This window comes from Hemitrygon akajei, chromosome 13 (genome assembly GCF_048418815.1).
Source record: "Hemitrygon akajei chromosome 13, sHemAka1.3, whole genome shotgun sequence".
Lineage (NCBI taxonomy): Eukaryota > Metazoa > Chordata > Chondrichthyes > Myliobatiformes > Dasyatidae > Hemitrygon > Hemitrygon akajei.
In genome coordinates, this window is record NC_133136.1 from 14,247,690 (window position 1) to 14,274,863 (window position 27,174).

The window sequence follows — 27,174 nt, forward strand, 5'->3', positions numbered from 1 at the left end:
CCTTCCATTAGGTCTGCTAAGAAGGTGGGCAGATAGCTAGTATAAAAAGGTGAGGGAAAGAGTGGATCCGGGTGAGATTTAAATGAAAGACAAGTAAGGAAAACAAGAGTAGGAACAATGTAAGCTGGGAGCTGACATGTGAAGGTGACAAAGGACTGAAGAAGCCAGAATCGATAGAAGACAGCAAACAATGGAATAAAGGAGATATGGAGGGGAACCTGAGGGAGAACTATGTGGGAGATGGGCAGATTGAAAGAGTGAGGGAGAATAAAGAAAGCGGTGTACAGCACTGTGCAAAATCCTCAGGCATGTAAACATAGCTAGGGTGCCCAAGACTTTTACATAGTACCGTATTTGTCAACCTGGAGTGGAAAGCGAGTTTGTAAATCTGGCAGGAACAAAGGATGCTGGGAATGGTGAGGGTGGAGAGCCGTGGCTGCAACCACCAAGCAAGGTCATTTGATTCCAAACAATTGGTTTACTGATCATCACAGAATGTCACTCTGGTGCTTCCTGCTCCCTCCCCTCTCCCTTCCCCTTTTCCCAACCATGATTCCTCTCTCCCTGCCTCCTTCCCATCTCAGTCCACAGTAGAGACAAATATCAGAATCAGGTTTATCACTTACATGTCGTGAAATTAAATATTTTTCTGTGGCAGCAGGACAGTGCAATACATAAAATTACGACAATACAATGCAAATATATTAGGCACCCTAGCTATATACATTTGCCTTAGACTCTTGCAAAGTACTGTAGATGTTGGGATGAAGGAAAACAAGGTGGGGGAGGCTGGCGGCAAACAGAGTGGTTACCAGAAACTACAGATGATGTTCATGCTGTTAGGATTAAACTGCATTCAATATATAACATAAAATGTTATAGACCAGAATTATTAGTCACTCACTTCAGTTCACCAACATGCCTCAGCACCTCCTGCTGGTATTTCACAACATTGTCCAATTCTGCTTGAGGTAGCTAAACAAAACCAACAATAAGTTCGATATTAATTGGGTCGGAAACGTAATAACCAACTTAAGAACTGTTCCTAATGCTCATCAATATAAAAAATTAATGAAGTTATACTTATAGATACAGAATGATTTTTATATCTGAGTACCAATGTACTCAATTCCTAGTTAACAATACTATAATACTTGTGTTAGCATTTCTAGAAGAAACTATTTTTGTTTTTATTACATCAGCACACAAAACTGAACATACAGCACACACTGGAGCAAACATGACAGCATCACTGGTAATATACTAACTTAGTTAGAGTTGATAGGTAGTCTTACGAAAAAAATTAAAACATAAAAAATGCATCTAGAATGCAGTATTTCAAAAGACAAGGTCCTATGCTATGATCTGATTATTCTCCCTCATCTGATCCTAAAACATGTCCACACCTCCATCCCTATCACAGGATACTCCTAAAGAGGTTTAATCTTTGCTGATTTAATCGATTAAATTGCAGTTCTCATTTGGCTGCCAATTAGAGTTTGAGATGATCATCAAGTCCTTTCAATGGGGGATAGATCTACATTAGCAAAAAGTAAATCTCTCTTACATACTGTATACTTTGAAAATCTGAAATCATTAAAAGAAACCTAACATAATTCAAATGATATTTTGCCAATATATTGGGGAGGGGGGAAAGAGGGGTGAATACTTTTAATAGGCAATGTATCACTTCTGACCACAATTTTGCTTCGCAACATTGAGTTCAAATTGTGTGACTTCAACTCAATAGAAAAGAACACTTGTAGATAAAGATCAGATAGGTAGAGGTTTATGTACTTCTGTACAAGAATCATATGATCCACCAACTGCAGATAAATAAAATTGCTCCACCAAATGAGTGTTAAGTTTATCATTATCAGAACTTAGCTTCAAAGGCTGATTAAACTGTCAAGTCACAGCATATAGAGGGCACAAAAGGAAATTTGCCTTTTAAGGTCAAGACAACACAACATAAAGAAAGCAAAGTTATTGCTGTTTCATCCACATCTTGGGAACTAATAAATTAAAGAGTTGAAAATGATGAGGAGCAAAACAATAACATAACTATAGCACTCATATTTGCACATCTTATGCTGAACAACAAGAAACTGAAGGAGTGCTTTTACTTCAACGATCTAACTCTGTCAAACATATTTACCTGTCCCATCTGTGGTACCACATTCGTTCCCTTCTTTGATATCTCCTCGCTTACGAGATTCACATATTTTCTCTGCTCATCCAGAATCATGTCGAGTTGCCTGTTCAACTGCTTGATTTCGAGGTGGATTCGGTTCTGGCCTTCAAAGATCTGTCGTAACTCTCTCTCACTCACACTTTCAAACATGTCATCTACTGAATTGCAATAAAACCTGTTAGACTTTAGATAATTTGGCAACTACTTATTTATTTATACTCAGTGTAGAACATGGAGTTTAAAAGAGCAAATAAAGGGAAATAAGAGCAAATAAAAATAGTTAAATACATACTGCAAAATGCTACCTTAATTTTAAGTAATCAGAAAATTCTCTTTCAAGGAAATAAATATCCAGGCAGTAATTTATTCTTTTGTTTTTAATCTTATCTATATATGGTCTTCCTCAAGTCACTCATTAAAAGGATGACGTTGACTAACTGACATTCAAATGGGAACTGGATTCTGGTTAACTTCCCCTTCAGTGGACTCAATTTAATGGTAGTGAATTATTTTGATTTGAAATCCAAATAACACAGAGGAAGCAACTTCCAAGTTCATTTCACGGGTTGTACAATTTCAACAGATTTTACCTTGGATTGTAATAAGGATATTCCAACTCTAAAATTTCATTTTCAGAATTAGGACATTGCTAATAAGGTCAGCATTTATTACTGCAGCCCGAAGGGTCTGTTATAGTCCCAAGCTCAAAAAGTTCAATGCCTATACACTCCCTACATTTTATTAAATACGCTGTTCTGTGGTTTTGATGTGATTTGCCTTAGCTTAGATAACAAATAAGTGAAGGCAAATTAAAATAAAATCTGAATCCTAGTTAAGAATAATGAACTCAATTAAACCTTCTGTTACTGAAATAAATGGTATTGACTCTGGAAAATCCAACGTTGATACTCTAGTATTGTTTTTAGTCAGCATACATCAGGATGCTCTTTATCAACTACAGCTCAAGATTCAATACCATCATTTCCTCAAAGCTAATTAGTAAGCTTCAATAACTTATCCTCAATACCTCCATGTGCAACTGGATCCTTGATCTCCTCACTTGCAAACCCTAGTTTGAATTAGCAACAACATCTCCATCAGTTTCCATCAGCACAGGAGCACCACAAGGCTCTGCGCTTAACCCCCTGCTCTACTCACTTTAATGATGATCAAGACTAGCACAGCTCCAACATCATACTTAAGTTTGCTGATGACACTAATGTCATAGGCAGAATCAAATCAGTACATAGAAGGGAAACTGAAAATCTGTCTGAGTGGTACCACAACGACAACCTCACACTCAACGTCAGCAAGACCAAGAATCTGATTAATGACTTGAAGAGGAGGAAACAGGAAGTCTATCAGTCAGTCCTCATCAGGGGATCAGAAGTGGAGAAGGTCAGCAATGTTAAATTCCTGTGTTAACATGACAGCACCCCTACTTCTTTAAAAGTTTGTGAAGATTTGGCATGCCATCTAAAATTTTGACAAACTTTTATAGATGTGTGGTCAACGATATATTGACTGGTTGCATCAGGGCATGGTATAGAAATACTAATGCTCTTGAATGGAAAAATCTACAAAAAGTAGTGAATATGGACTACTCCATCACGTAAAACCCTCCTCACCATTGAGCACATCTACAGGGATTGCTGTGGCAGTGAAGCAGCACCTATCATCCAGGACCCCCACAATCCAGGCTGTACTCTCTTCTTGCTGCTGCCATCAGGAAAGTACAGAAACCTCGGGACCCACAGCAGCAGGTTCAGGAACAATTACCCCTCTTGAATCAGAGGGGATAACTTCATTCATCCCATCACCAAACCTTTCCCATATCTCAAGTTCTTCATATTTATTGCTTTTTTTTTCTTTTATATTTGCAAAATTTGTTGTCTTTTGCACATTAGTTCTTTGCCCATCCTGTTAGATGTGGTCTTTCATGGATTCTATTGTTCCCTGGATTTACTGTGTATACTTGCAAAAACAAAACTCAGGGTAGTATATGGTGACATATGTACTTTGATAATAAATTTACTTCAAACTTTGAAATACAAGTTCTCTTGCCCCGCTTCCCACCTGTTAAACAAAAATCCTCTGCATAGTATTTGCTTTGTACTTTCCATTTCAAGTTCATGGAGGATTTTGCTTTTAGTTATGAAAAATTGCAAGAGGTATTTCAACTTTCAATGCAAAGCATTTAACTAACAGTAAGTGCACAGATCCACATTAATGCTAAAATTGCAGCCAAAAACCACAACCTCTATGCTACTGACTGCACTTTAGTTGTCAATGCTCAATGTTGTACTTAAAGCAAAATGAATAAATATATAACTTCTGTATGATGGCCATAACTTTATCAGTGAAAATTATGACCACACATTTTTCTAACAAAGCCTTGGGAAACAAAAACTTGAACCAAAATTGTTACATCTACACTTTCAACCTTGTTCTCCTTGCACATCAGGATGGTCTTTCTGGAATTCCTCTTTCTTTTTATCAAGTGCCTGCTGGAAATTTTCATACTCCTCTCTATACTTCTCCTTTTCTTCTTGGGGAATTGTTGAATCAGCGGGCTCCTATAACCACATCAAAATTAAAATTATGTTTGAAGTCAGTCATAAAAGATACTGCAGTAGAGAATGAAGGCATGATTAATTATTAGAATATCTAGAAAGCATCAATGCAAAAGCTCCATAGTTCTATAAAACATGTAACATAATTGAACTTGTTGTGACGAGTTGGAATTGTAAGTTTGGTACAATGCCACCAGTTGAAGGGCCCAGATTCTACGGTCCATGTTGAACAGGGCAATAAGTTGGTACCTTTATGGAAGAATCATGCAAGGTGAAGGGGTACTATTGATCCTGAGGCTCTACCTTCCAGCTCGCTGGTCTGTTGAGTTTCCTGAACTCTTTTCTAATCCTAGAATTCATCTTAAATCCTATCTCCTTCTACTGCCTTATTTCCTGATACACAGAACAAAGCCCTTCACCCTGCCGACACCAATCACATTTGCCTGCATTTAACCCATATCCTTCCAAACAGTCGAGGAGGAATTTCTTTGGCCCACATGGTGAATCTCTGCCACAGACAGCTGCGGAGGCCAAGTCATTGGATATAATTAAATTGGAGGTTCCTGATCAGTAAGGATGTTAAAAGGTTAAGGGGAGAAGGATGGAGAATGGGGCCGAGGGGATACTGTAATAAAATCAGCCATGATGGAATGGCAAAGCAGACAATGGGCCAAATGAACAAACTCTGCTTCTATGTTTTATGGTCTCAAACTATTCCATGCCTGCCAAAATGTTTACATGTTGTAATTGTACCTGCCCCTACCACATCATCTGGTTTGGCAATAGATTCTTCCATATACCTTAAAGTTGTAAATTTTATACAGCTCAATTAAAAATTTTCCCTCAAACTTAATTTGTTCTTCACAATCCCAAATCACCTTTCCTTTTAAAGTTCTCAACTGCTGGAAGCATTCTCTTACAACTTTCATCTTCACTGCAATCAGGGGACCAGTACCGTATGCTGTAACCTATCTGTGACCCAAGAAATGTTTTCCACAAGTTTGCGGGGTTTCCATGTCATTATATTTTATGGCATGACCAAAAAAATGCTTTGAGCATCCTTTAACCACCTTCCCTATCACCTTCAGAGATTTGAGAACATAGAATGCCAACATCTTTGGCTTCCTCTGGACTTCAGTGCATGCCCACATACTACATATCTCTTACTCTGCCTTGTTCACCCTCCCTAAATCAAATATTTTAAACTTTTCCAGATCTATTTCCATTTGCCAGTTTTGGTCCACATGACCGATAGTGGCTACTTGGTAAAATTTACAATTTTCTTTATGAACCACAAAGTTATTGGCTGAATTTTCTTGGTCTTGAACTAGGAAAGCTATGTCAGATTTATATGAGGCAAGTAAATTTGATGAAAGGTTACTAATTTTGAGCGGAATAAACCCCAGAATAATTTCCTTTTCATTGTAGAAGTCCAACAAGTAGTTTTCCAAAACTGATTATTAACTAATTACTTCATTGGTAAAAATTGAAGTAAAACTAGAAAATTGGAGTAGGCCATTCACCATTTAGAGTTGTTCCATTAGTCAATATAATTATGGCCAATCATTCTAAACACAATACTCTGTTCCAGCATTCATCCCCCACAACCCATCTCTTAATTCTTCCAGCTCGTCCTTTATTGATATGACCTTAACCTCTTGATAATAACTTGCACAGGATGCAAGAAAAATTTCCTTCTATTGATCTACAGATTACCCTTTACTGTGACCCATATTCTGCTTGTGCCCTCTTCGCACCTTCATGCGTAAATCCAATCTAATTTGAACTTTGTGGATTTCTCTGAGATCCTCTATCAATCTTTTAAAATCTAGTGAATACAAGCCTAATTGACCCAATTGTTTCATGTCAATCCTACTACCCAGAATCTGGTCAACTTTCACCAAACTCTCCATAGTAAGAATATCCTTCTATGTTATGGATAATCAGATTAACAAGCAAAACGTGGAGTCACCAAGGCACTGATCAATTGCAGTATAACATCCCTGTACCTGTAAACATGGCAAAAGGACAACAAAGACACTTTGAAACTTGCCCTTTTCCAAAGGACTCTTTCAGATAACAAACTGCCTGCCTGTTATTGCCAAATAGATGGCTTTGCATTTAGCCTCATTAACACACATAAAATGCTGGAACTCAGTAGGTCATGCAGTGTTCAAAGAAAGGAATAAACAGTCAATGTTTCAGGCCAAGACCCTTCCATAGATGCTGCCTGACCTGCTGAGTTTCTCCAGCTTTATGTGTTACTCTGGGTTCCTAGCATCTTCAGAATCTCTTGTTCATTATTTAGCCTCATTATATCTGCCCACCACCTCCATTAGTTTAAATCAACCTGGTGCTTTTCTGCATCCTCAAAGCTCTCTCTCCTACCCAGCTTTGCCTCACCTGAAAACTTGGAGATATTACATTAAGTTCTTTCTTGCACATCGTTACCACTACTTACAAATATCTGAGGTCTCAGCAATGATCCCTATGACACTGCACTAATCATCGCCACTCAGAAAAGCACCTGTTTATTTCTACTTTATTTTCTGTCAGCCACCTGTTCTCCATGCACGTCACCAGTTTATGGCAAATCCCATGTGTTTTAAATTTGCACAATAATCTCACCTGAGACCTCATGAAAGTATTCTGGGGGGAAAAAAATGAAGATCAAATGTTTAAAGAGAACATGAGGGGGAACTTCTTCACTCAAGAGGTTGGTGAGAGTGTGGAATGATTTGCCAGTGTAAGTGGTGGATGCAGGTTCCACTTCACCATTTAAGAGAAATTTGGATGGGTACAAGGATGAAAAGGTTATGGAAGGCTATGGTCCGGGTTCAGGTTGATAGGTTTAGGCAGCATTTTTCAGCATGCCTAAATGGACCAAAGGATCTAATTCTGTGCCGCAGTGTTCGATGAAGTGGAAACAAAATAATTGTAGAATTGATGAATAACTTTATTTTGTTTCATAGGTTTTGCTAATAAATATCATTGCAATTTCTCTATTGTTTACATTTTGCACAGAACAAATCATAAATATCTAAAATATGGAGATTATTAAAATCCATATTTCACACCAAATGCGTAATGCTCCAGTGATCGTTTGAACAAAACCATACCACAATCAAAAAGCTGAGAAAAGAATATGTACAGCTTATATGGTTTCAGCAATGCCCCCACAGATTTGAAAATAAGTTGTCTATTTTGCCAATTTTATTTGACATATTTGATGTATTCACTCCATTTTCCTTCTCTCCCCATTTGCTGGAGCCAACAATCAAACATTTTGTCCACTAGCACAGATTTAAGGCTTTTAGCCTTGAACATTTTGAAGGTCAGGTCAGTTTATTTGCTTTGATTGCTATCTTTTAATCAAACTTTTTGGAGCAATGGGATCTAGGAGTTTATGAAAATGAACTGCTGCTTGCCTTGGCCTGAAATATCGACTGTACTCTTTTCCACATATGCTGCCTGGCTTGCTGAGTTCTTCCAACATTTTGTGTGTGTAGCTGCTTACTAACAGTCCTTTATTTACAGTTTTAACTCAGAAGCTGATCAACACTTTAGAACAGAGGTTCTCAATCTGAGGTCCACAGGCCCCTTGCTTAATGTTATTGGTCCATGGCATACAAAAGGTTGGGAACCCCTGCCTTAGGGAAACCATCAGCCAGGATTGTCAGATATTAATTTAAATTGCAACTTCAGCATTCCTTATTAAAATTAAATAAAACCAACAACTTGAAATCGCCTGGTATGCAAGTTTAATGCACAGATGTTGGTTGTTGCCAGTAATTTATTGTTCCTCCATTTTCCAATGCATTCAAGGGAGAACCCCGAAACTCAGTTGACCTTGTATTTCTCTCACAAACCAATTCTGCTGGTAAGATGCTTTCAAATCTTGAACCAGTTATCTAGGTTAAGTTTTACAGTAATAGTCACTGCATAGCAAACTACTGAGCCTCAAAAACAAAATTTAGTTAATAATTAATTTAATGTATGTCCTTTGTAATTCTTTCACAAATATTTTGAAATAACAAATGATAGACTATTTACTTTGCACAAGGTCTGAAAGATTTCCATCTTTACGCTTAAAAGGTTAATTAAAAGTTTGCTTTCTTATTCCTAGTTATCAGCATGAGAATCTATTAATGTAACCCAGTACATCATGGAAAAAGTTGCCAAATCCACCAAGTGCAGGAGAAGGCTTATAAGCAAGAGCAAGAATAGGTGACTATGGTTATTCAGCAAAAAAAGTGATGGAGCACATTGGATGGTACGATTCTTGTTCTTTTCCCACCAATCTAAAGGACTTGTAGCAGATCATTACTGTTGCAAGGTTTTGGCAATCCAGCCGAAACTATTTTCAGTAGTTTCTGCAAGCCAAGATCATGCTTGCTGGCAACAATACCAGGACTTGAGGAATTTATTCTGCTCTTTAGATAATTTAACACAGTTAAACTGGTCTCTGCATTTTGCCAAGGGCAATTCATAATATTTAATGTTTAGCACATTATATCTCACTGAAGTCTTTTGAACTCTGAACTTAAATACATACAAGCTTTTAAAAATACCATGGCATTATTGCAAATTACCTATTCAATACCTCACATGGAGAAAAGGGAATCCATTTCTTATTAAGCCTCTTTACATTTGAATTTTTTCAATACTTAATTTTTATTTATTGTTATTAGTTATTCAGAGGTACAGCATGGAATAGGCCCTTGCGCCGTGCCACCCAGCAACCCATCATGATTTAACCCCAGTGCAATTATGGACCAATTAACCAATGACTGCAGAAGGAAACTGGCACCCCTGAAGGAAACTTGAACACAGGAAGGAACATACAAACTTGCTTACAGAGAACACTGGAAGTAAACTCCAGACTCTGACATCACTAGCCTTAACACCATTGTGCTAACCACTACGCTACCATGGCTATAATGTCAACATTCTTCGAAATGATATGCTTTGGCTTATCTTAATTAACTAAAAACTTACCATTGGCTTTCCAGGCTCAAAAAGTCTGAATGTCAGAAAAGACAAGACATCATGGTCATCTGTCAAGAAACAGAAAAATATACTTTTTTTAAAATCAACTGTGAAGTCCATTCTAAGCCAAAGTGTAACTACTTTAAATAAGACCAAACATTACCTGCAAGGGCCCCAGTTGCTGCAGAAATTCCAAAATAACCTTCAGATGGAAGAGACATATTTTCTATTCTTGCACAAAGTTCATAATCATCATTATTTGGAGTAAAGCCATTATGTATCATTACCTACAACAGCAACAGACAAATATGAATGCCTTACTATGCATCACCAAGTGACCCAATTAAAAACTACTTAAAAGTAATCTCTTGGGTAGCAGACAGGGCTCGTTAGCTGTGTTCAGCAGCTCAACTAGGAAAAGGAAAACTCTGAACTCAAACCTCCACTGCCTGGAAAGAGGAAAGGTAGCAGAAATAGGACTGATAAAAAAATAATCTGCTGGACTCAGTGGGCTGAATGTCATTTTTTTTATATTTCAAAAGAAATTACTAAGGTTTAATCAGAAATACTCAAGATCTGTAAATGTTAAAAAAGAATCAAATTCTTTAAGAATGCGGGAACAAAAGAAAACTTTTGCTTTAACATAAAGGAATTAAAATACAGAGATATATAATCTTTGATCAATCACATTAACCCCCTGATATTAAAATGAAAGCAAGAAAAATAACTGAGAAAATTCTCATAGAAAATCACAGATCACCAGATGACAAGGAAAATGCTGAAATATGCTACAACTATAGAACATGTAACAGGAAACAGAAGAAAAAGTGAAAATTATACAAGACACATTTGAAACCCAGCAGAAAATGTTATTTCTGCAACTATTCAACATTAGGAAAGCTTTCCAAAACATACAAATTTACTTCTGAATCTTGGGAATAACAGAAGAACATAAAAAGAACAGTAATTCTCAGCTTATCTGTTCAGACTAGATTTGCTTGATTAAATGATGAAATCTCAAGGCTGTAATCTATTTTGGATATGTTACAGCACAGAAAACTTACAGTCAATGTTTTTCTGTAGTAGATAATTCTGGCTCTTACAGGGTAAGGCTTGTTTCTAAAATCTCTTAAACAAGAACCCAATGCTTGTGTTGCACCATCACTGCAGAAATAAATGAATGTGACAGTCAAACACATAGAACGATTAACATAAAATTTTATTTAGATTCATATACTTTAATCCTGAACTTAAAAAGAAAAATCAACATTCATGTCAATCTCACAAGTGGCATTGTTTCCGAAAAGGTAGACGAGAGTCTGCCGGGGGGGGGGGGGGGGGGGGGAGTGGAGGTGGGAGGTGGTGGTGAAGAGAAAGGCAGCACTCAAGTTTAGTGATTATTGTAAAGGTATTAGTCCCAAAAACCCAGGTTTAATTCCACCGCTGTATGGAGTTTGTACATTCTGCCCGTGACTGCATGGGTTTCCTCTCACATTGCAAAGACATACAGGTGAGCAGGTTAATTTGTCCCATGGGTATAATCTGGTAGCACAAGCTCATTGGGCCAGGAAGGCGGGCTACTGTGCTGTATCTTTAAATAAAATGATTTATTTTAGAATTCTCTACCTCATAGTTGTGGAAGCAGAGGTACTCAATGTATTGAAGGAGGAGACTGACATATACTTAAAGTGCAAGAGACTTTTTGAAGGGCATATAAACGAAAGAAAAAAGTAGGGATAAGTTAGATTGATGTTAGAGTAGCTTAAAAGGTCAGCACAACATCACGGGTTGAAGTGCCTGTACTGTTTTGTGTTGCATGTTCTAGGGAAATGGAGAGATATGGGAGAGGAGCATGGAGGCCCAGAATGGATCAGATGTGGTCTTCTTAATTCAGGATTAAGAAGCTGGCCTACCTATTTTGTTTCTATTTTTTTAAATCACTCAAGAGTTTCTAAGATCATATAATTAATCACATTTTGCTTTTTTTTTGTATGCTTATTGAAGTTGCACTTACAGACAAAAAATTCTGACAGCTGATTCTGCTGAAATGAATAATTTAACCATTAAATGTTAGAATAGATCAGAGTATCACTTAGATCAGTCAAACAACAGAAAACATGCTAGATCCCCACTCAACTTAAAGTGCATCAGTGTAACAGCAAGGTCAGAACAATGACCAAAAATTAAATTGGATATGTGGGCTATATGTAATGCAGTACATGAATAAGACATTCATGTTTTTTTATTAAGATTTTTAGGATATTGCTATAAAAGGATCTCTCACTGATAAGGAGTCATAGCACAATGATCCAACCATGAGTGAGCTCAGCATAGTGAAGACTGTGACAAAAGACAAACATCTTTTAAGCATTTACCAATTATGCAAATTATCTGTTGGCGTATCTACAGATTCAAAATAGGTTGAATGACAATGTTAACTACTTAACACCCGGAGAATATGAATTGATTCAAAATTCCACCCCCCCCCCCTTCATTGCTAACAAATGTTAAGTGTCAAGGCAATAGATAGAGGAAAACAAGATTGTAAAATGACCAATACATATAGCCAAAACAAAAATCTACCCACTTTGGGAAATGGAGCCCTTGGTAAAATTTGATGCTGTACTTGGTGGATGTAATACCAGGTCAGATGTAGCACTTAAATATGAAAATTGTAAAAAAAAAATTAAAATAAACTTACTTCTGATGATCATAAAGTTGATTCCCATTATTTCCAACAACAAGTATTACTGGGTTATTTTTCTGCAAGTTACAAAACAAATTTTATAGAAACATAGAAAACCTACAGCACAATACAGGCCCTTTAGCCCACAATGCTGTGCTGAACATGTACTTACTTTAGAAATTGTCTAGGGTTACCCATAGCTATTTTTCCAAGCTCCATGCACCTATCCAGGAGACCCTTAAAAGACCTTATCGTATCCGCCCCCATCCCATTCCACGCACTCACAACTCTTTAAAAAAAAACTTACCCCTGACATCTTAAAACTGTGCCCTCTTGTGTTAGCCATTTCAGTCCTGGGAAAAAGCCTCTGACTATCCACATGATCAATGCCTCTCATCATTTCCCCAGGTGTCAGGTAAGGGAGGGCTGATTTGGAGGAGATGGGAGACAAGCAGGTAGATGAAAGATGGGTGCAGACAATAAACAACCTGAATGTCTTATACCTATGCAGAATGCCACACAAATATCCCCTGAATGTTTGCCGTACATTTCTCTGAGAACATCTGTGACAGAGGTGACCTGATAGAGGTGTAGAAGATGATGAGAGGCATCTATTCCCAATTTATGCTTCCAAGTTCCTGCCTAGAGCTGCATATTTCCCTTTCCTCCAATTAAATGCTTTCCTAAACTGTTCTTATCCCCTCCAATGCTATGGTAAAGGAGATAGAATTGTGATCACTATCTCCAAAATGCTCTCCCACTGAGAGACCTGACACCTGACCAGGTTCATTTCCCACTACCAGATCAAGTACAGCCTCTCCTCTTGTAGGTTTATCTACATGTTGTGTCAGGAAACCTTCCTGAACACACCTAACAAACTCTACCCCATCTAAACCATCTATATGGTTATAAACCCCTTGCTCTAGGGAGATGTTAATCAATATTTGGGAAATTAAATTCACAGCATTATGGGTGAATTTTGCTTTAAAAATTAACAGCACCTTTTTACCAGCTTCAATACACTGATTTAATAATTAGCATTTGTACATGATTGATATTCAAAAGAAATATTTACTTTACCCAAGCAAAACACTTTAGCATCAGTTAAAACAAAAATACAGAGCAAGCAAGGGGATTAAAACAGTAATATTTATAAAATCAAAAGGTTTCATCCATGCAGTAACTTTACACAATTATAAAGTTCAGGAGCAACAAACAATATTGCTGGAGGAATTCAGCAGAAAGATGAGACGCAAGCCAAAGTGATTGGTGGTCAGGAAAGGAGGCAAAATAATGGACAGTGCATGTGTCAGGTAAGGGAGGGGTAATTTGGAAGAGCTGGGAGACAAGCAGGTAGATGAAAGATGGGTGAAGACAAAAAAGGCAAATAGAACAAATTGGCAGCAAGGGAGTCAGTGGGGAGTGCCTCTACTTGGAGAATTTTTTGCATTGCAAAGCAATAGCATCCAACGACATTGAAATGAATGCTATGCTTGAAAGCCATATTCCATTCGTGCTTATGACAGATGAGCACTGAGTGGAATGTGTTACAAACCTTGAACTTGTACTCTTTTCAGTCAAGTTCAGCTAACAAATGCTGAGACATCTGGTATTAAAATAATTGTCACCACTTATGAGGAAGAAGTTACCTTATTTTGTAGGCTTAGATCCATCAAACAAAAAAAAAATCTAATTTATGTTTGACCATAAATAATGGAACTGTGCACTGAATAGATTTTGTATTAAATTTCCCTTGAATCTGGGCTCTACAATTACCAAAAATACATCAAAGTCCTTTTCATTCAAAGAGTTCTCAAATTTTAAACACCTTGATGTGAAAAGTCAATTCTCTCAATATATTGCTATATATTTGGGATTAAAGAAATGTGAAACCCGAGGATTGCAGAAATTTTGGAAACGCTGTAGAACTGCAAAGTCAGTACAATTATGAATGAAAATGTCAATTTTTGTATTTATTCTTCTGAGAAAAATACAGATGACATTTTTGAACACCAAATGAATGTAAAGATGGGGTGGGAAAAATTCATCTGTGATATCACACAGACTTGATCCACATAACTGAGTCCAGGTCAGGTTTTATTTTCTAAAGTCTTCTTGAAATGATACACTCCCAGCTGGCTAGACAAGAGGAAGAAATACAATGCACCTACTGCATTTGGAAGACTTTATTTTAAATGAGTCAAATTAATTATTAACTGCTATGAAATTAATTATTTATAAATACCTTCCCATCATTATCAAAGGAGTCAAAAAAAATGCCAAGACCATTCCATGAGTCAGCTGCTCCAAAAACTGGACCATCTAAGCCTTGACCTGCCGTGTACCAGACTGCCTGATATGAAAGGAAAGCAAATTAGGTTTGTAAGTTCCACAGCAATTTTTAAAAATACAAAATAATATTTTTAAATGTCATTACCAGTCCATCAGCTCCAACCCTTCCTCTTCCTGTCACGCGAAAAGTAATTTCAATTTCCCAATTTTCAAAGCTAAGTATACTTTTTGTCCAGACAGATCCCTTTTGACTTTTCAGTGATGGTGTTATCCTGACTTGGTCTGCACTAGGTATTGCATCTAAAGTAAATCAAAGAAAATGTATAGAATGATTAAACCAACTTGTTCCAAAGGCCACAATCAAATTACCCCAATCATAAACCATCTCAGTTCACTGACTCTGCTGAAGTAGGCAATCAAGCACAGAGAACGTTTCTATAAAGTTATAAACACTGAAAAATAAAAGCAAGTTGAAGTTAATAGAATGATATTAAACCAAATCTTTTGATATTCAAACTTCAATCTGATATTTTCCACTAGATGATTGTGAACATCATAGAACTTTGTTGACTGATAGGATGCAAAACTGGACCGAGAAGTGGCAGATGGAGTTCAACACAGATAAGTGTGAGGTGGTTCATTTTGGTAGGTCAAATATGATGGCAGAATATTGCATTAATGGTAAAACTCTTGGCAGTGTGGAGGATCAAAGGGATCTTGGGGTCCAAATCCATAGGACGCTCAAAGCAACTGCGCAGGTTGACTCTGCGGTTAAGGCGGCATACGGTGCATTGGCCTTCATCAATCGTGGGATTGAGTTTAAGAGCTTAGAGGTAATGTTGTAGCTCTATAGGACGCTGGTCAGACCCCACTTGGAGTACTGTGCTCAATTCTGGTTGCCTCACTACAAGAAGGACGTGGAAACCATAGAAAGGGTGCAGAGGAGATTTACAAGGATGTTACCGGGAATGGGAAGCATGCCTTATGAGAATAGGTTCAGTGAACTCAGCCTTTTCTCCTTGAAGTGACGGAGGATGAGAGGTGACCTGATAGAGGGTTACAAGTTAATGAGAGGCTTTGATTGTGTGGATAGTCAGAGGCTTTTCCCCAGGGCTGAAATGGCTAGCACGAGAAGGCATAGTTTTAAGGTGCTTGGAAGTAGGTACACAGGAGATGTCAGGGGTAAGTTTTTTTTAAATGCAGAGAGTGATGAGTGCGTGGAATGGGCTGCCAGAGGCAGTGGTGTAAGGGGAAACGATAGGGCCTTTTAAGAGACTCCTGGATGGCTACATGGAGCTTAGAAAAATAGAGGGCTATGGGTAAAGCCTAAGTAGTTCTAAGATAGGGACATGTTCAGCACAGCTTTGTGGGCTGAAGGGTCTGAATTGTGCTGTATGTTTTCTATGTTTCTATGATACTAAATTATGATAAAGGCAAACTTTTTAAAATATTTTTAAAAGTAGTAATCAGATTTTAGCATGCATCAATTCTGTTCAGGGTTCTGTAATTAACAATGTAATTTTCCTTTCTTTACATTTGATTTTTCAAAATTCAACACCTCATACTTGCCCAGGTTAAGTTGATCTACATCCCACTGTAGCATTCGACAATCCACGCTGTCGATAACACTACCAATTCCTTTATTATCTGTAAACTCACTAACCTACGCTTCCACTTTTTCAAAATCGTCCATCTGTTTTCTGTTGACGAGCCAATTCTGAATCCAAACTAGCCAAGTCACTGTGAAAACTATTCATTGTCATTTTCTATATCAACTTTGTTGAATGCCTTACAAAAATTAATTTCCAATTTCAAATATGTGCAGCTTTTGATTTTAAGATCATTTCCCTCCCTATATTGGGTATTAATCTGATGAATTTCTACAATTCTGCACGGTCATTTTATGATTCACCGGTTAGTTTCAGAAGTTTCAAATCTTCAAAATGGAAATCTAGAAGTTGTAGATACTAGAAATCAGCCGGAAAATAAAAGCAGAATACTGGAAAGGCTTGGCAGGTTAGGTAGCATCTGTGAAGAAAAAGCTTAATATCTGAAATTATGAGCTTTCATCAGAGTGAAGTTGTTTTTACACTTGTGTTGCCAATACATACTAATGGCATATCAGATAAAAAATTCTCATTTTAATTTCCAGATCGCTTAAACTAAATAAATGGAATAAATCTAAATTCTACGAAATAAAGGTTGATCACCTAGAATCTGGCAGTCAGTAATCTTGTTCCACTGCTGGGTTCGGCATAATTTTCACCAACATAATTTCAAATTTCCTGCATCGCCGCACTAACCCATCGCTACTGATTTGATGGCGCCATTAGCAGGATCAGTTGTTGGCACCGTCTTTAAAAGAAACAAGTTGTTCCTTTCTGTTATTCTGCATTTACTTTTATAACCTGTGCTTATCTAGCTCATGTCTTCCTTGAATAAAGGAAGTGCTTCTTGTGGTGTTAAGTGCAAATACCATACGTTATCTATACAAGATAAGGTTGAAGTTCTGAAAAAACTTGACAGTGGTGTGTCTGTGAAAAGTATATGTGACTTGTATAACATTGGCTCTGCCACAGTTTATGATATAAAAGAAAAAGAAGTTGCTCCAGTTATTTGCTGACAGCGAATGAAAAAAATGTGCATAAGGAAAATAATGAAAGATGGAAGATGTTCACAACTAGATAACATTCTCAAAATGGTTTTAAGCTGCATGTCAGTGAAGGTGTAGAACTGTCAGGAGAGATGGTGAAAGACTGAGCAAAATTATTTCATGAAGAACTAGGACGGGATTAAGAGTGTGATTACTGCGTTTCAAGCAGCAACATAACAAAATTTTGTGCAGTGTGTGGTGAAAAAGTTGGCAGACAAGCAGCTGCTGAGTCTGAGAAACATCGATTTCTCAAAATTCCAGTAATGCCTCCCCTCCCCATTTCCCATCCCCTTGTCCTTCTCTCATGTTATCTCCTTGCCTGCCCATTTCCTCCCTCTGGTGCTCCTCCCCCCACACTTTTCTTCCTTCCATGGCCTTCTGTCTTTTTCACCAATCACCTTCCTAACTCTTTGCTTCATCCATCTCCTTCCAAATTCCACCTATCACCTGGCATTTTTCTCCCCCCTCCCAACACCTTTCAAATATACTCCTCAGCATTTTTTCTCCAGTCCTGCCGAAGGGTTTTGGCCTGAGTTGTTGACTACTTTTTTCCCCATTAATGTTGCCTGGCTTGCTGAGTTCCTCCAGCATTTTGTGTGTGTTGCTCAGATTTCCAACACCTGCAGATTTTCTCTTGTTTGCCGAGTTTGCTCAGTTAGTTTCTGATGAAAATTTAAGTCCCACCATATATTGGCGTTGTACTCCAGGTCAAACACTGACTAAAGAGGATGTAGAATCAAAGACAGATTATAAAGCATCAAAAGATCTTGTCACTGAGTTGGGCTGCTCTAATGCTGCAGGAACTCCAAGGTGTAGGTTGTTAGTCATCAGCAAAAGATTCCATCCCAGGAGATTTCAAAGGTATGAAGCAGTTTCCAGCAATTTACCATGCCAACAAAGAAAGGATAGATTACAACAGACATTACAACTCTACAAATCTCTGGTGAGACCGCATTTAGAGTATTGTGTTCAATTCTGGTCACCTCATTATAGGAAGGATGTGGAAGCTATGGAGAGGGTGCAGAGGAGATTTACCAGGATGTTGCCTGGATTGGAGAAAAGTCATATGAAGCAAGATTAGCAGAGCTGGGACTTTTCTCTTTGGAGCGTAGAAGAATGAGAGGGGACTTGATAGAGGTCTACAAGATTATGAGAGGCATAGATAGGGTGGATAGTCAGTACCTGTTTCCCAGGCACCAATAGCAAACACTAGAGGACATAGGTACAAAATTAAGGGAGGGAAATTTAGGGGAGACATCAAGGGTAAGTTTTTTTTATATATAAACACAGAGGGTTGTGAGTGCCTGGAATGACTTGCCAGGGATGGTGGTGGAGGCGAAAACATTAGGGGTATTTAAGTGCCTCTCGGACAGGCACATGGATGAAAGAAAAATGGAGGGTTATGGGGTAGTGTGGGTTTAGTACTTTTTTTTAAAGGATTATATGGGTTGGCACAACATGGAAGACTGAAGGGCCTGTACTTTGCTGTAGTGTTCTATGGTTCTATGGTTCATTACATTGGAATGGTTTGTTCCAGAAGTGACAGCACTGTGAACTCTGTTGGTCTGGAAAAAGATTGTAAAATAATGCTGACTTTAGGTAACTGTCTAGGATTTCACAACTAAAATGAAGTGAGTTGCTTTACGTTTAAGAAAAACCATAAGACATTTTATTGAACTCCAAAACTTGAACACAAAGCATGCTAAAAACCCTTCACGTAATTACATCATCACATCAGACCTGCCTCTTAAAGTGAACCCAACTCAATGTCGGTGGTTGTGAATTATGCATGTTTCCACCGATTATATTACCCTGGAATTGCTCTGCACACCCAACAACAGGACTCTTGGTAAAGAATGTTTACGGTATCTACCAGCCACCTAAACTGTACATCATTAATTCAAGCCCTGGACAATGCGATATTAAGCTCTTTAAGGACTAAATATCGCTCCCTGTTTATGAAGCGGCTACTGAGTGCTGTTCACTCTGGTGGACCAGCACAGGAATTTGTGAATGAATTGCTTTTCGTTTGTCATTTCCTTTTTCTTTATTATGCAAAGGTGAGGTAATCATCAAGTGTGTTAGAAGTGTTGATTTATTTAATTCTAACCTAACCACCTGTAATTCAGTTTTTTAAAAAATCACTAATTTGGCACTGCACAGTCCCAATCATTCCAGATTTGTGATGGTCAACCTGAACTAAAAGAACGTGTTTAAAACAGCCACAGCAAAATTTGATCTTTCTATATTCACATTATATACAATGGATTCAGTTAATTGAAACACACTGGGACCAGTACATTTTGGCCAATTATGCAGTAGCCCCAATTAGCTGAAGTTTCATGGAAATAGTTAAAAAAGGTATAAAAAAACAAACTACCATTTAACTGAGTACCAAATCATGTTTTTAAGTAAAATACAGAACAAATTAGAACACTACCAATACTACAGTACTAAAAAACTATTAGTTGGGCTTATCGTCATCAATGGAGGAATTCATCTAGCGTACAGTGCTAATTGAACAAAATCAGCACAATTAGTGCAAATTATGGATGAGCTTCATACTATAATAGAGGATTGCATCCTTGAAATCTTCACTTTCTTTATACCATTCATGATGATTGTCAATACTTTCAAATTCTTTGTAGTTCCCAACCTGTAGTAGAGAAATCATTTCATTTTCACTCATGGTCATTTCTGGCATCTCTGAATGCTTGAAACTGCAATAAGCCAAGCAGTTCTGAATTGTAAAAGTGCTCATTTCTCACCAATCATCAGTGACAAAAATCACTGCTCTTTGAACACACACGCAACTAACGCTATTTTAAAACTGTTCACTCTAAGCAAGGTGTAGTCTCTAACTTACAGAGAATTCACATGACTGATGCTAGTTGGAAACTACTCGGTAAGTCTCCTGCCCCAATTAAGTGGCAGAGCGTACCAAATAAATGAAGGAAATCCCAGCTATTTTCTCAATTGATTTTGATCTTTAAGAGTTGTCCCCAATGAACAGCTGCACCAATTAACCGATGGGCAAATTGACCAGAATCCACTGCATCACTAATGTGCACGTTTATGACAACACAAGGAAACTACAATTAAAATATTTATCTTTTGAATGTAGCATTTCATGCAAAATGAAAAGCAGCCAACAAAGCAAAATCAATTTAGAAATTATCAGTATTTGGGTTTTCATATCTACAACAGCTGCAGAAAGAGCAAAAAAATTGCTCAGGAACCAGATTTACCAAGTAGCAAATGGCCCATTCCCAACTTCCATCTACAGGCTTCCCCTGCTCTCCGAAGGTAGAGCGTACCTATGAAACGGTTCGTAAGCCAGAATGTTGTAAAGTGAAGAAGCATTACCATTTATTTATATGGGAAAAAAATTGTGAGCATTCGCAGACCCAAAAAATAACCTACCAAATCATGACAAATAACACATAAAACCTAAAATAACAGTAACATTAGTGAAAGCAGGAACGTTATGATAAGTACACAGCCTATATAAAGTAGAAATACTTTGGTCATTCCTATCAAGAGTGCACCAGCATTAAGAAATTGTGTATTTTAAATTACAAAATCCAATTTTAAGAAAACATGACCACCTTTAAGGGCCTCATCACCCAGGACATGCCCTCTCCTTATCGTTACCATTAGGAAGGACATACAGAAGCCCACTGGCACACATTCAATGATTCAGGAACAGCTTCTTCCCCTCTGCCATCTGATTTCTGAATGGATGTTGAACCCATGAACACTACCTCATTACTTTTTTAAATTTGTTTTTGCATTACTTATTTAATGCATATACACCCACAGATACACACCTTTACAGTAATTCAGTTTTAAAAATATATATTGCATTGTAATGCGCTGCAAAATTAACAATTTTCACAACATGCTGGTGATATTAAACCCGATTCTGAATCATTAGCTAATTTTCTGAAAACTAATTAAGCAGTACAGTCTCTTCATGGATTTTCACTATTATATCGCTGAGATATTGATCTTAATTAATTCATTTTTCACCAAAAGGCGAGAGGCAGAGCGAAGTCAAGATGGTGCTAAACAGTGACTCCTTTGCTTGCATCTTCAGAAACAGCTCTATTTCCATCTTTAATATCTTTATTTTTCCCTTTCCGGGTTCTTTTGAAGACCCTGACCTGGAGTTACATGTTGACTTCGGTTCTTTGCGGGAATGGGACCCGCTCTCGGGGTTTCAGGACTGGCTGTTGTTTGGCACGCCAAGGATTTAGCCTGAGAATCTGGCTTGGATTTGGAAGCCTAAGATCTCGAGGCTCTGGAGATGAACGAATCAAGGGTCGGTGTCACAGCAGGAGACCCGTGTGTCGTCAGGAGAGTCGGAAAATCTTCTGCTGTGTGCCCAAAGACCCGGGATCTTTGAGATCTTTGGGAACAGAGCTTGGAAAAAGTGATGTAACATACTTCTATCGTAAACCAGCGAGTTATTTGTTATATCCCCCAACTCGCTGGGGGAAAAATGGAGGCACCTCCTTCTCCCTTATTAGGGACAGACAAAACCTGAGGTATGTCGAATGCTGGGTGAAATGCGAAGCCTTTGGGTTAACTGCAAGTCTGTGTCTTTGCTATTGCTCTGCTCATGCTTGACTGCTCAGTAGTGGGTGCTGATGCTTTTTTTTTGCCAGTGGGGGAGGGGGTATTGTTACTTGCTGCTGCTTACGTGCAGCAGGAAGGGGAGCAGGGGGGACTTTGGGGTTCCTATGTTTAACTATCGTTCCTTCTTTGGGGTACTGCTCTGCTTTTGATGTTTGTAAAGAAGAAAGCATTTCAGGATGTATATTGTATAAATTTCTCTGACATTAAATTGGACCTCTGAAACTTAATTAAAGGTACACCAGCCTTTGGCCCTAAAAATACCCTACACCACTACAGAAATTAGTTCTTTCAATTCATGCATATTTACTTAAACAATTTTCTAGAAATTCATTCCTTCAGAAATGTCAGAATAACTACATTAAAAATAGTGCACTATTCACTATTTTCCACTCTTCCCTCAGCAATCTCAGATGCATCCCACCTGAATTACTACTTATATACTGTTTCCTGCAGGTTTCCTGTACTTCTTCTTAGTTTTCTTTCAGTAAAGTAACTATAATTTTCAAATTACTACAATTATCATCTACTGTTGCACAATTCTGGGTTCATCACTCTAGGAAAGATGTGAAAGCTTTGGAGATGGTGCAGTAGAGATTTACCAAAATGGTAATAAGAGACCGCATGTACTAGAGAAACCTCAAAGAACTACATAATGATTTGATCTGTATGAACAACATGTATGACAAGCTTTTCACTGTACCTCAGTACATGTGACAATAATAAACCAATTCTCAGACACTTGCATAAGGGCAAATAAAGCAGATGCTACCTTTATACCATGAAATAGTTGAAACAAAATATTGAAGGACGGGGATAGCTGTCAATTTGAATTCTGTGAACTGCATACACATTCCTATTGCCCAGACTCCTAGCAAGAAGCAACTTCCTGACTTCAATCCTACAAGCTTCAATTTTTCTTATGTCAGAGTGTAATCATATGTTTTCTAGAAGTACCTACCGGGTGGGAGGAGAGTAAAAAGTCCATGGTTAGGGTGAGATGCATCCTTCATAATGCTTTTCGCCCTACCCAGACAGCATTTATGGTAGATGTTCTCAATGGTGAGCAATTGTGTGCGGATTGGTTTTTCACCACACGCTTGAGTGCTTTGCGGTCCGATATGGGACAATTGCCATACCACACTGAGATTCAGTTGGTACAGCGGTAAAAGTCCGTCAGTATCCTGGGACAGAGGCGAGCTTTCTTGATGCTCCGCAAGAAATAAAGGCGCTGTTGCAGCTTTTTGATCAGGATGGAGGAGTTCAGGGACCAGGTGAGATCCTCAGAAATGTGGACACCAAGGAATTTGAAGCTTGATACACGCTCCACTACAGGTTTGTTGATGTAGATGGGGACATGAGTGTGGCTCCTAGCACGCCTGAAGTCCACAATGATCTCCTTGGTCTTCTGGGTGTTCAAGGCCAGGTTGTTGTCGGCACACCACATGGCCAGGTGCAGGACCTTGTCCCTGTAGGCCGTCTTCGTCATCCCCTCTGATCAGGCCAACCACCTTGGTGTCGTCTGCAAACTTGATTATGGAGTTAGAACCATGTACAGGAACGCAGTCATAGGTTAATCACCAAGAAATTCAAAATTCTTTAATGTCATTTCTAACACACATGTGAATGAAATAATTGTTAATCTGGATCCAATGCAGCACAAAATGAAACACAATTAAGATAGAGAAAATAATTTTTTTAAAAAACACAATAAATGTAGGCATTTTCCTAGCACCTTTCTGTATATACATTCTTGTTGGCAGGTAGGCTGGTATGGTAATGCATTCCACTATCAAAATTATACAGGTGACCCCCACATTCCTAGCTGTGTTATATGCTTGTGTCAAAAAGAGAATTGAAGAAAAAGATTTATTTTCTCTTCTCACTCACACAAAAGGGAAAAGAAAGAGTAAAGCTTACTTCAATAGGAAGGTGGTCCATTAAACAAGACAAGCACATTAACCCCCAAATTCCTCCTCCCGCACAAAATGTGGGGAATGAGGGGAGACTTGATTGAGGTATACAAAATTATGGGGTGTGTAAGTAGGGGAAATGAAAACAAGCTCTTTACACTGAGTTTGGATGAGACTAAAACTAGAGGTCATGAGTTAAGGGTGAAAGGTGAAATGCTAAGGGGAACATGGGGGCGAAGCTTCTTCACTCAGAGGGTGGTGAGAGTGTGGAATGAGCTGCCAGCAAAAGTAGTGGATATGGATTTGATTGATATGGATGGAAGGGTATGGAGGGTTGTGGTCCTGTTGCAGATCAATGGGACTCGGCAGATTAAGGGTTCAGCATGGACTAGAAGGGCCAAAGAGTCTTTTTCTGTGTTGTCACACTGTATGACTATGACTCAATGTCAAATGTATTCACATCCTTAAAGTAAATCAACTTTTGCCCTCTGAAATAGAGTAGTAGGCTACTCATTTACATTGTACAAAGGTGCTTAGATAATGGAAACTTAGCTGACTAGAATTTAGATTTATACCCATAATAAATATTTAGAGAAAATACCTATAATTACCTATAATTAATGCACAAACACACCCAGAACACCTCCAAAATAAAAACATCCAAGATTATTATGTCTAATCACGTACGATTTGAACCATGGCCAACACTCAGTTGCCAGGCTAAGCCCACAGAGCCTCTTTACTGCCACAGTGCTGAGCAGTTGACGTACCAAGCTACTTTGCACCACAGAAAGCACTCCATCTGCTCTGCACATGACTGCAAGAACCTGCAATTATGGACACAGCTCAACAAATCATGAAAACCATTTTCCTTTCTATAGTGTCTATACATCTAGCTGGCTAAGTAAAGCAGCAAGCATAATCAAAGACCCCACCCGCTCTAGACATTCTCTCTTCTCCCCTCATCATTGAGCAGAAAATACAAATGTGAAAGCGCGTACAGCCAGGATCAAGGACAGCTTTTATCCCACTGTTCCCAGATTCTTGGAGTTCTTGTATAAGATGGAGTCTTGACCTCACAATCTACCTCTATGATCTTACAGTTCATAGATTATCGACGTTGTCCTGTCTCATAGGTTTTACACTTTATTCTACATTCTGTTGTTGCTTTAACTTGTTTGACATCAATTCACTGGGTAATGATTTGATCTGTATTAGTATGCAAAGCAAGTTTTTCCACTATATCTTGGCACCTATGCCACAGGCAAACTGATTCTTCAAGCCTAAAGATGATGGCAGATATTCTTCATCAACGGCATTTCCTGGACAATTCTCAACTCTCAATTTGCTTATCTAGAAATTCATCCATCTGTGTTTTCAATGAAGTGAGAAACCAAGTCTCTACAGGTCTTTGTGGAAAACAAATCCAAAGACTTTTTAATCATATGCTTAAAGGAATTTCACACCTCTATTCTAAAAGGTCAATACCATATTCTGACACTGCAATCCCCGTCCTGGATTCTGCAGGCAGGGTAAACATCCATTGTTATACACACAGAAACAGGCCCGTCAGGCTCACTCATCCAGATGGCCAAAATATCTATCTATGCTGATCCCATCTGCTTGCATTTGGCCCATGCCCCTCTAAACTTTTACTATGCGTGTACTTGTCTAAATAGGTTTTAAATGATGTAACTGCACCCACCCCTTCTGGTAGGTTATGCTCTGTATCCTTGCCCCTCTGAATGCCATAATACATTTTCCCCTCTCACCTTCAATCTACGCCCTCTAGCTTTACACTCCCCTACTCTGGAAGGAGGAGTGTAATTATCTACCCTATCTTATGCCTGAACAGAGTCTGTCAGACCCCGAAAAAAAATACAAAGTGCTGGTAGAACTAAGTAAATCCGTCAGCATCTATAGAACAAAGTTAATAGTCAATGTTTCAGTGCCGAGGTGCTCAGTTGACCCTGAAAGAGGAGAAGTTTCATTGAGATGATTTCTCATCTTTCAAGCTCTGGAAAATGCAGACTTATTCAAAAGTATTGAGTACAGGAGTTAAGATGTTATGTTGAAGTGGTATAAGATTTTGGTTAGGACTAATTTGGATTATTTTGCTCATCTACCTACAGAGAAGGTATCAATAAGACTGAAAAAGTGCAGAGATAATTTACAAGGACATGTCAGGACTTGAGGACCTGAGTTACAGGGAAAGGCTGAATAGGTTAGGACTTTATTTCCTAGAGTGGAGGAGAATGAGGGGAGATTTGATAGAGCTATACAAAATTATGAGGGGCAGATAGGGTAAATGCAAGTTGGTTTTTTCCACTGAGGTTTGGTGAGACTAGAACTAGAGGTCAGGGTTTAAGAGTGAAAAGTTAAGTGCTTAACAGGAACATGACAGGGAACTCCACTCAGAGGGTGGTGAGAGTGTGGAATGAGCTGCCAGTGGATGCAGGATTGATTTCAGCATTAAAAAAATAAATTGAATAAGTACACGGATGGGAGGGATATGGTGGGCTACAGTTCGAATGCAGGTTGATAGGACTAGGTAGTGTAATAGTTTGCCAAGGACTAGATGGACTGAAGAGCCTGTTTCTGTGCAGTACTACTCTATGACTCTACACTGTAATTTCACAGAAGTTCCAGAAACCCATCTAGATAGATAATTTATTGATCGCAAAGGAAGTTACAGTATCGCAGTAACATTACAAGTGCACAGATATAAATATCAGAAGAGAGGTACAATTAAAAAATAAGTTACTACAAACAGTCTAATGGGGGGGGGTCATCACTTCCCTGGCTATAGACTGACTCACTATAGAGCGTAATTGCCAAGGGTGAGAATGACCTCATATAGTGCTCTTTGGAGCAGCGCAGTTGTCTTAGTCTATTACTAAAAGTGCTCCTCTGTTCAGCCAAGATGGCATGCAGAGGGTGAGAAACATTGTCCAGAATTGCCAGGATTTTCCAGAGGATCCTTTGTTCTACCACAGCCTCCAGTGTGTCCAGTTTTGATTCCTATAACGGAGCCAGAATTTCTAATCAGTTTAATGAGCCTGTAGGCATCAACTGTGTTGTACCATTTGACAAAGTCCTCCACAGGGTCCTGTAGTGATCCTCTCACCCTCCCTTTATACACCCAACTATTGCTGAGACATCAGCGAATTTCTGCAGATGACATGACTCAGTGTTGTATCTGAAGTCTGAAGTATAGGGTAAATAGGGTAAACTGT

At 38.4% G+C, this 27,174-nt stretch overlaps 1 protein-coding gene across 2 annotated transcripts in view; it reads right to left on the bottom strand.

The window, feature by feature from the left end:
- The window catches only part of lman1 (lectin, mannose-binding, 1), a 47,847-nt gene that overhangs the window by 18,689 nt on the left and 1,984 nt on the right, over positions 1-27,174 (bottom strand). The window contains exons 2-10 of one of the 2 annotated variants that reach the window (XM_073064182.1): positions 14,880-15,034; positions 14,688-14,795; positions 12,458-12,519; positions 10,821-10,920; positions 9,920-10,043; positions 9,766-9,824; positions 4,638-4,770; positions 2,159-2,349; positions 905-975 (exon numbers count right to left, since the gene is read on the bottom strand). In XM_073064182.1, the coding sequence (XP_072920283.1) occupies positions 905-975; positions 2,159-2,349; positions 4,638-4,770; positions 9,766-9,824; positions 9,920-10,043; positions 10,821-10,920; positions 12,458-12,519; positions 14,688-14,795; positions 14,880-15,034 (1,003 nt within the window). Of the gene's footprint in view, positions 1-904; positions 976-2,158; positions 2,353-4,637; positions 4,771-9,765; positions 9,825-9,919; positions 10,044-10,820; positions 10,921-12,457; positions 12,520-14,687; positions 14,796-14,879; positions 15,035-27,174 lie in introns of both variants that reach the window. The other variant, XM_073064181.1, reaches the window with a different exon arrangement.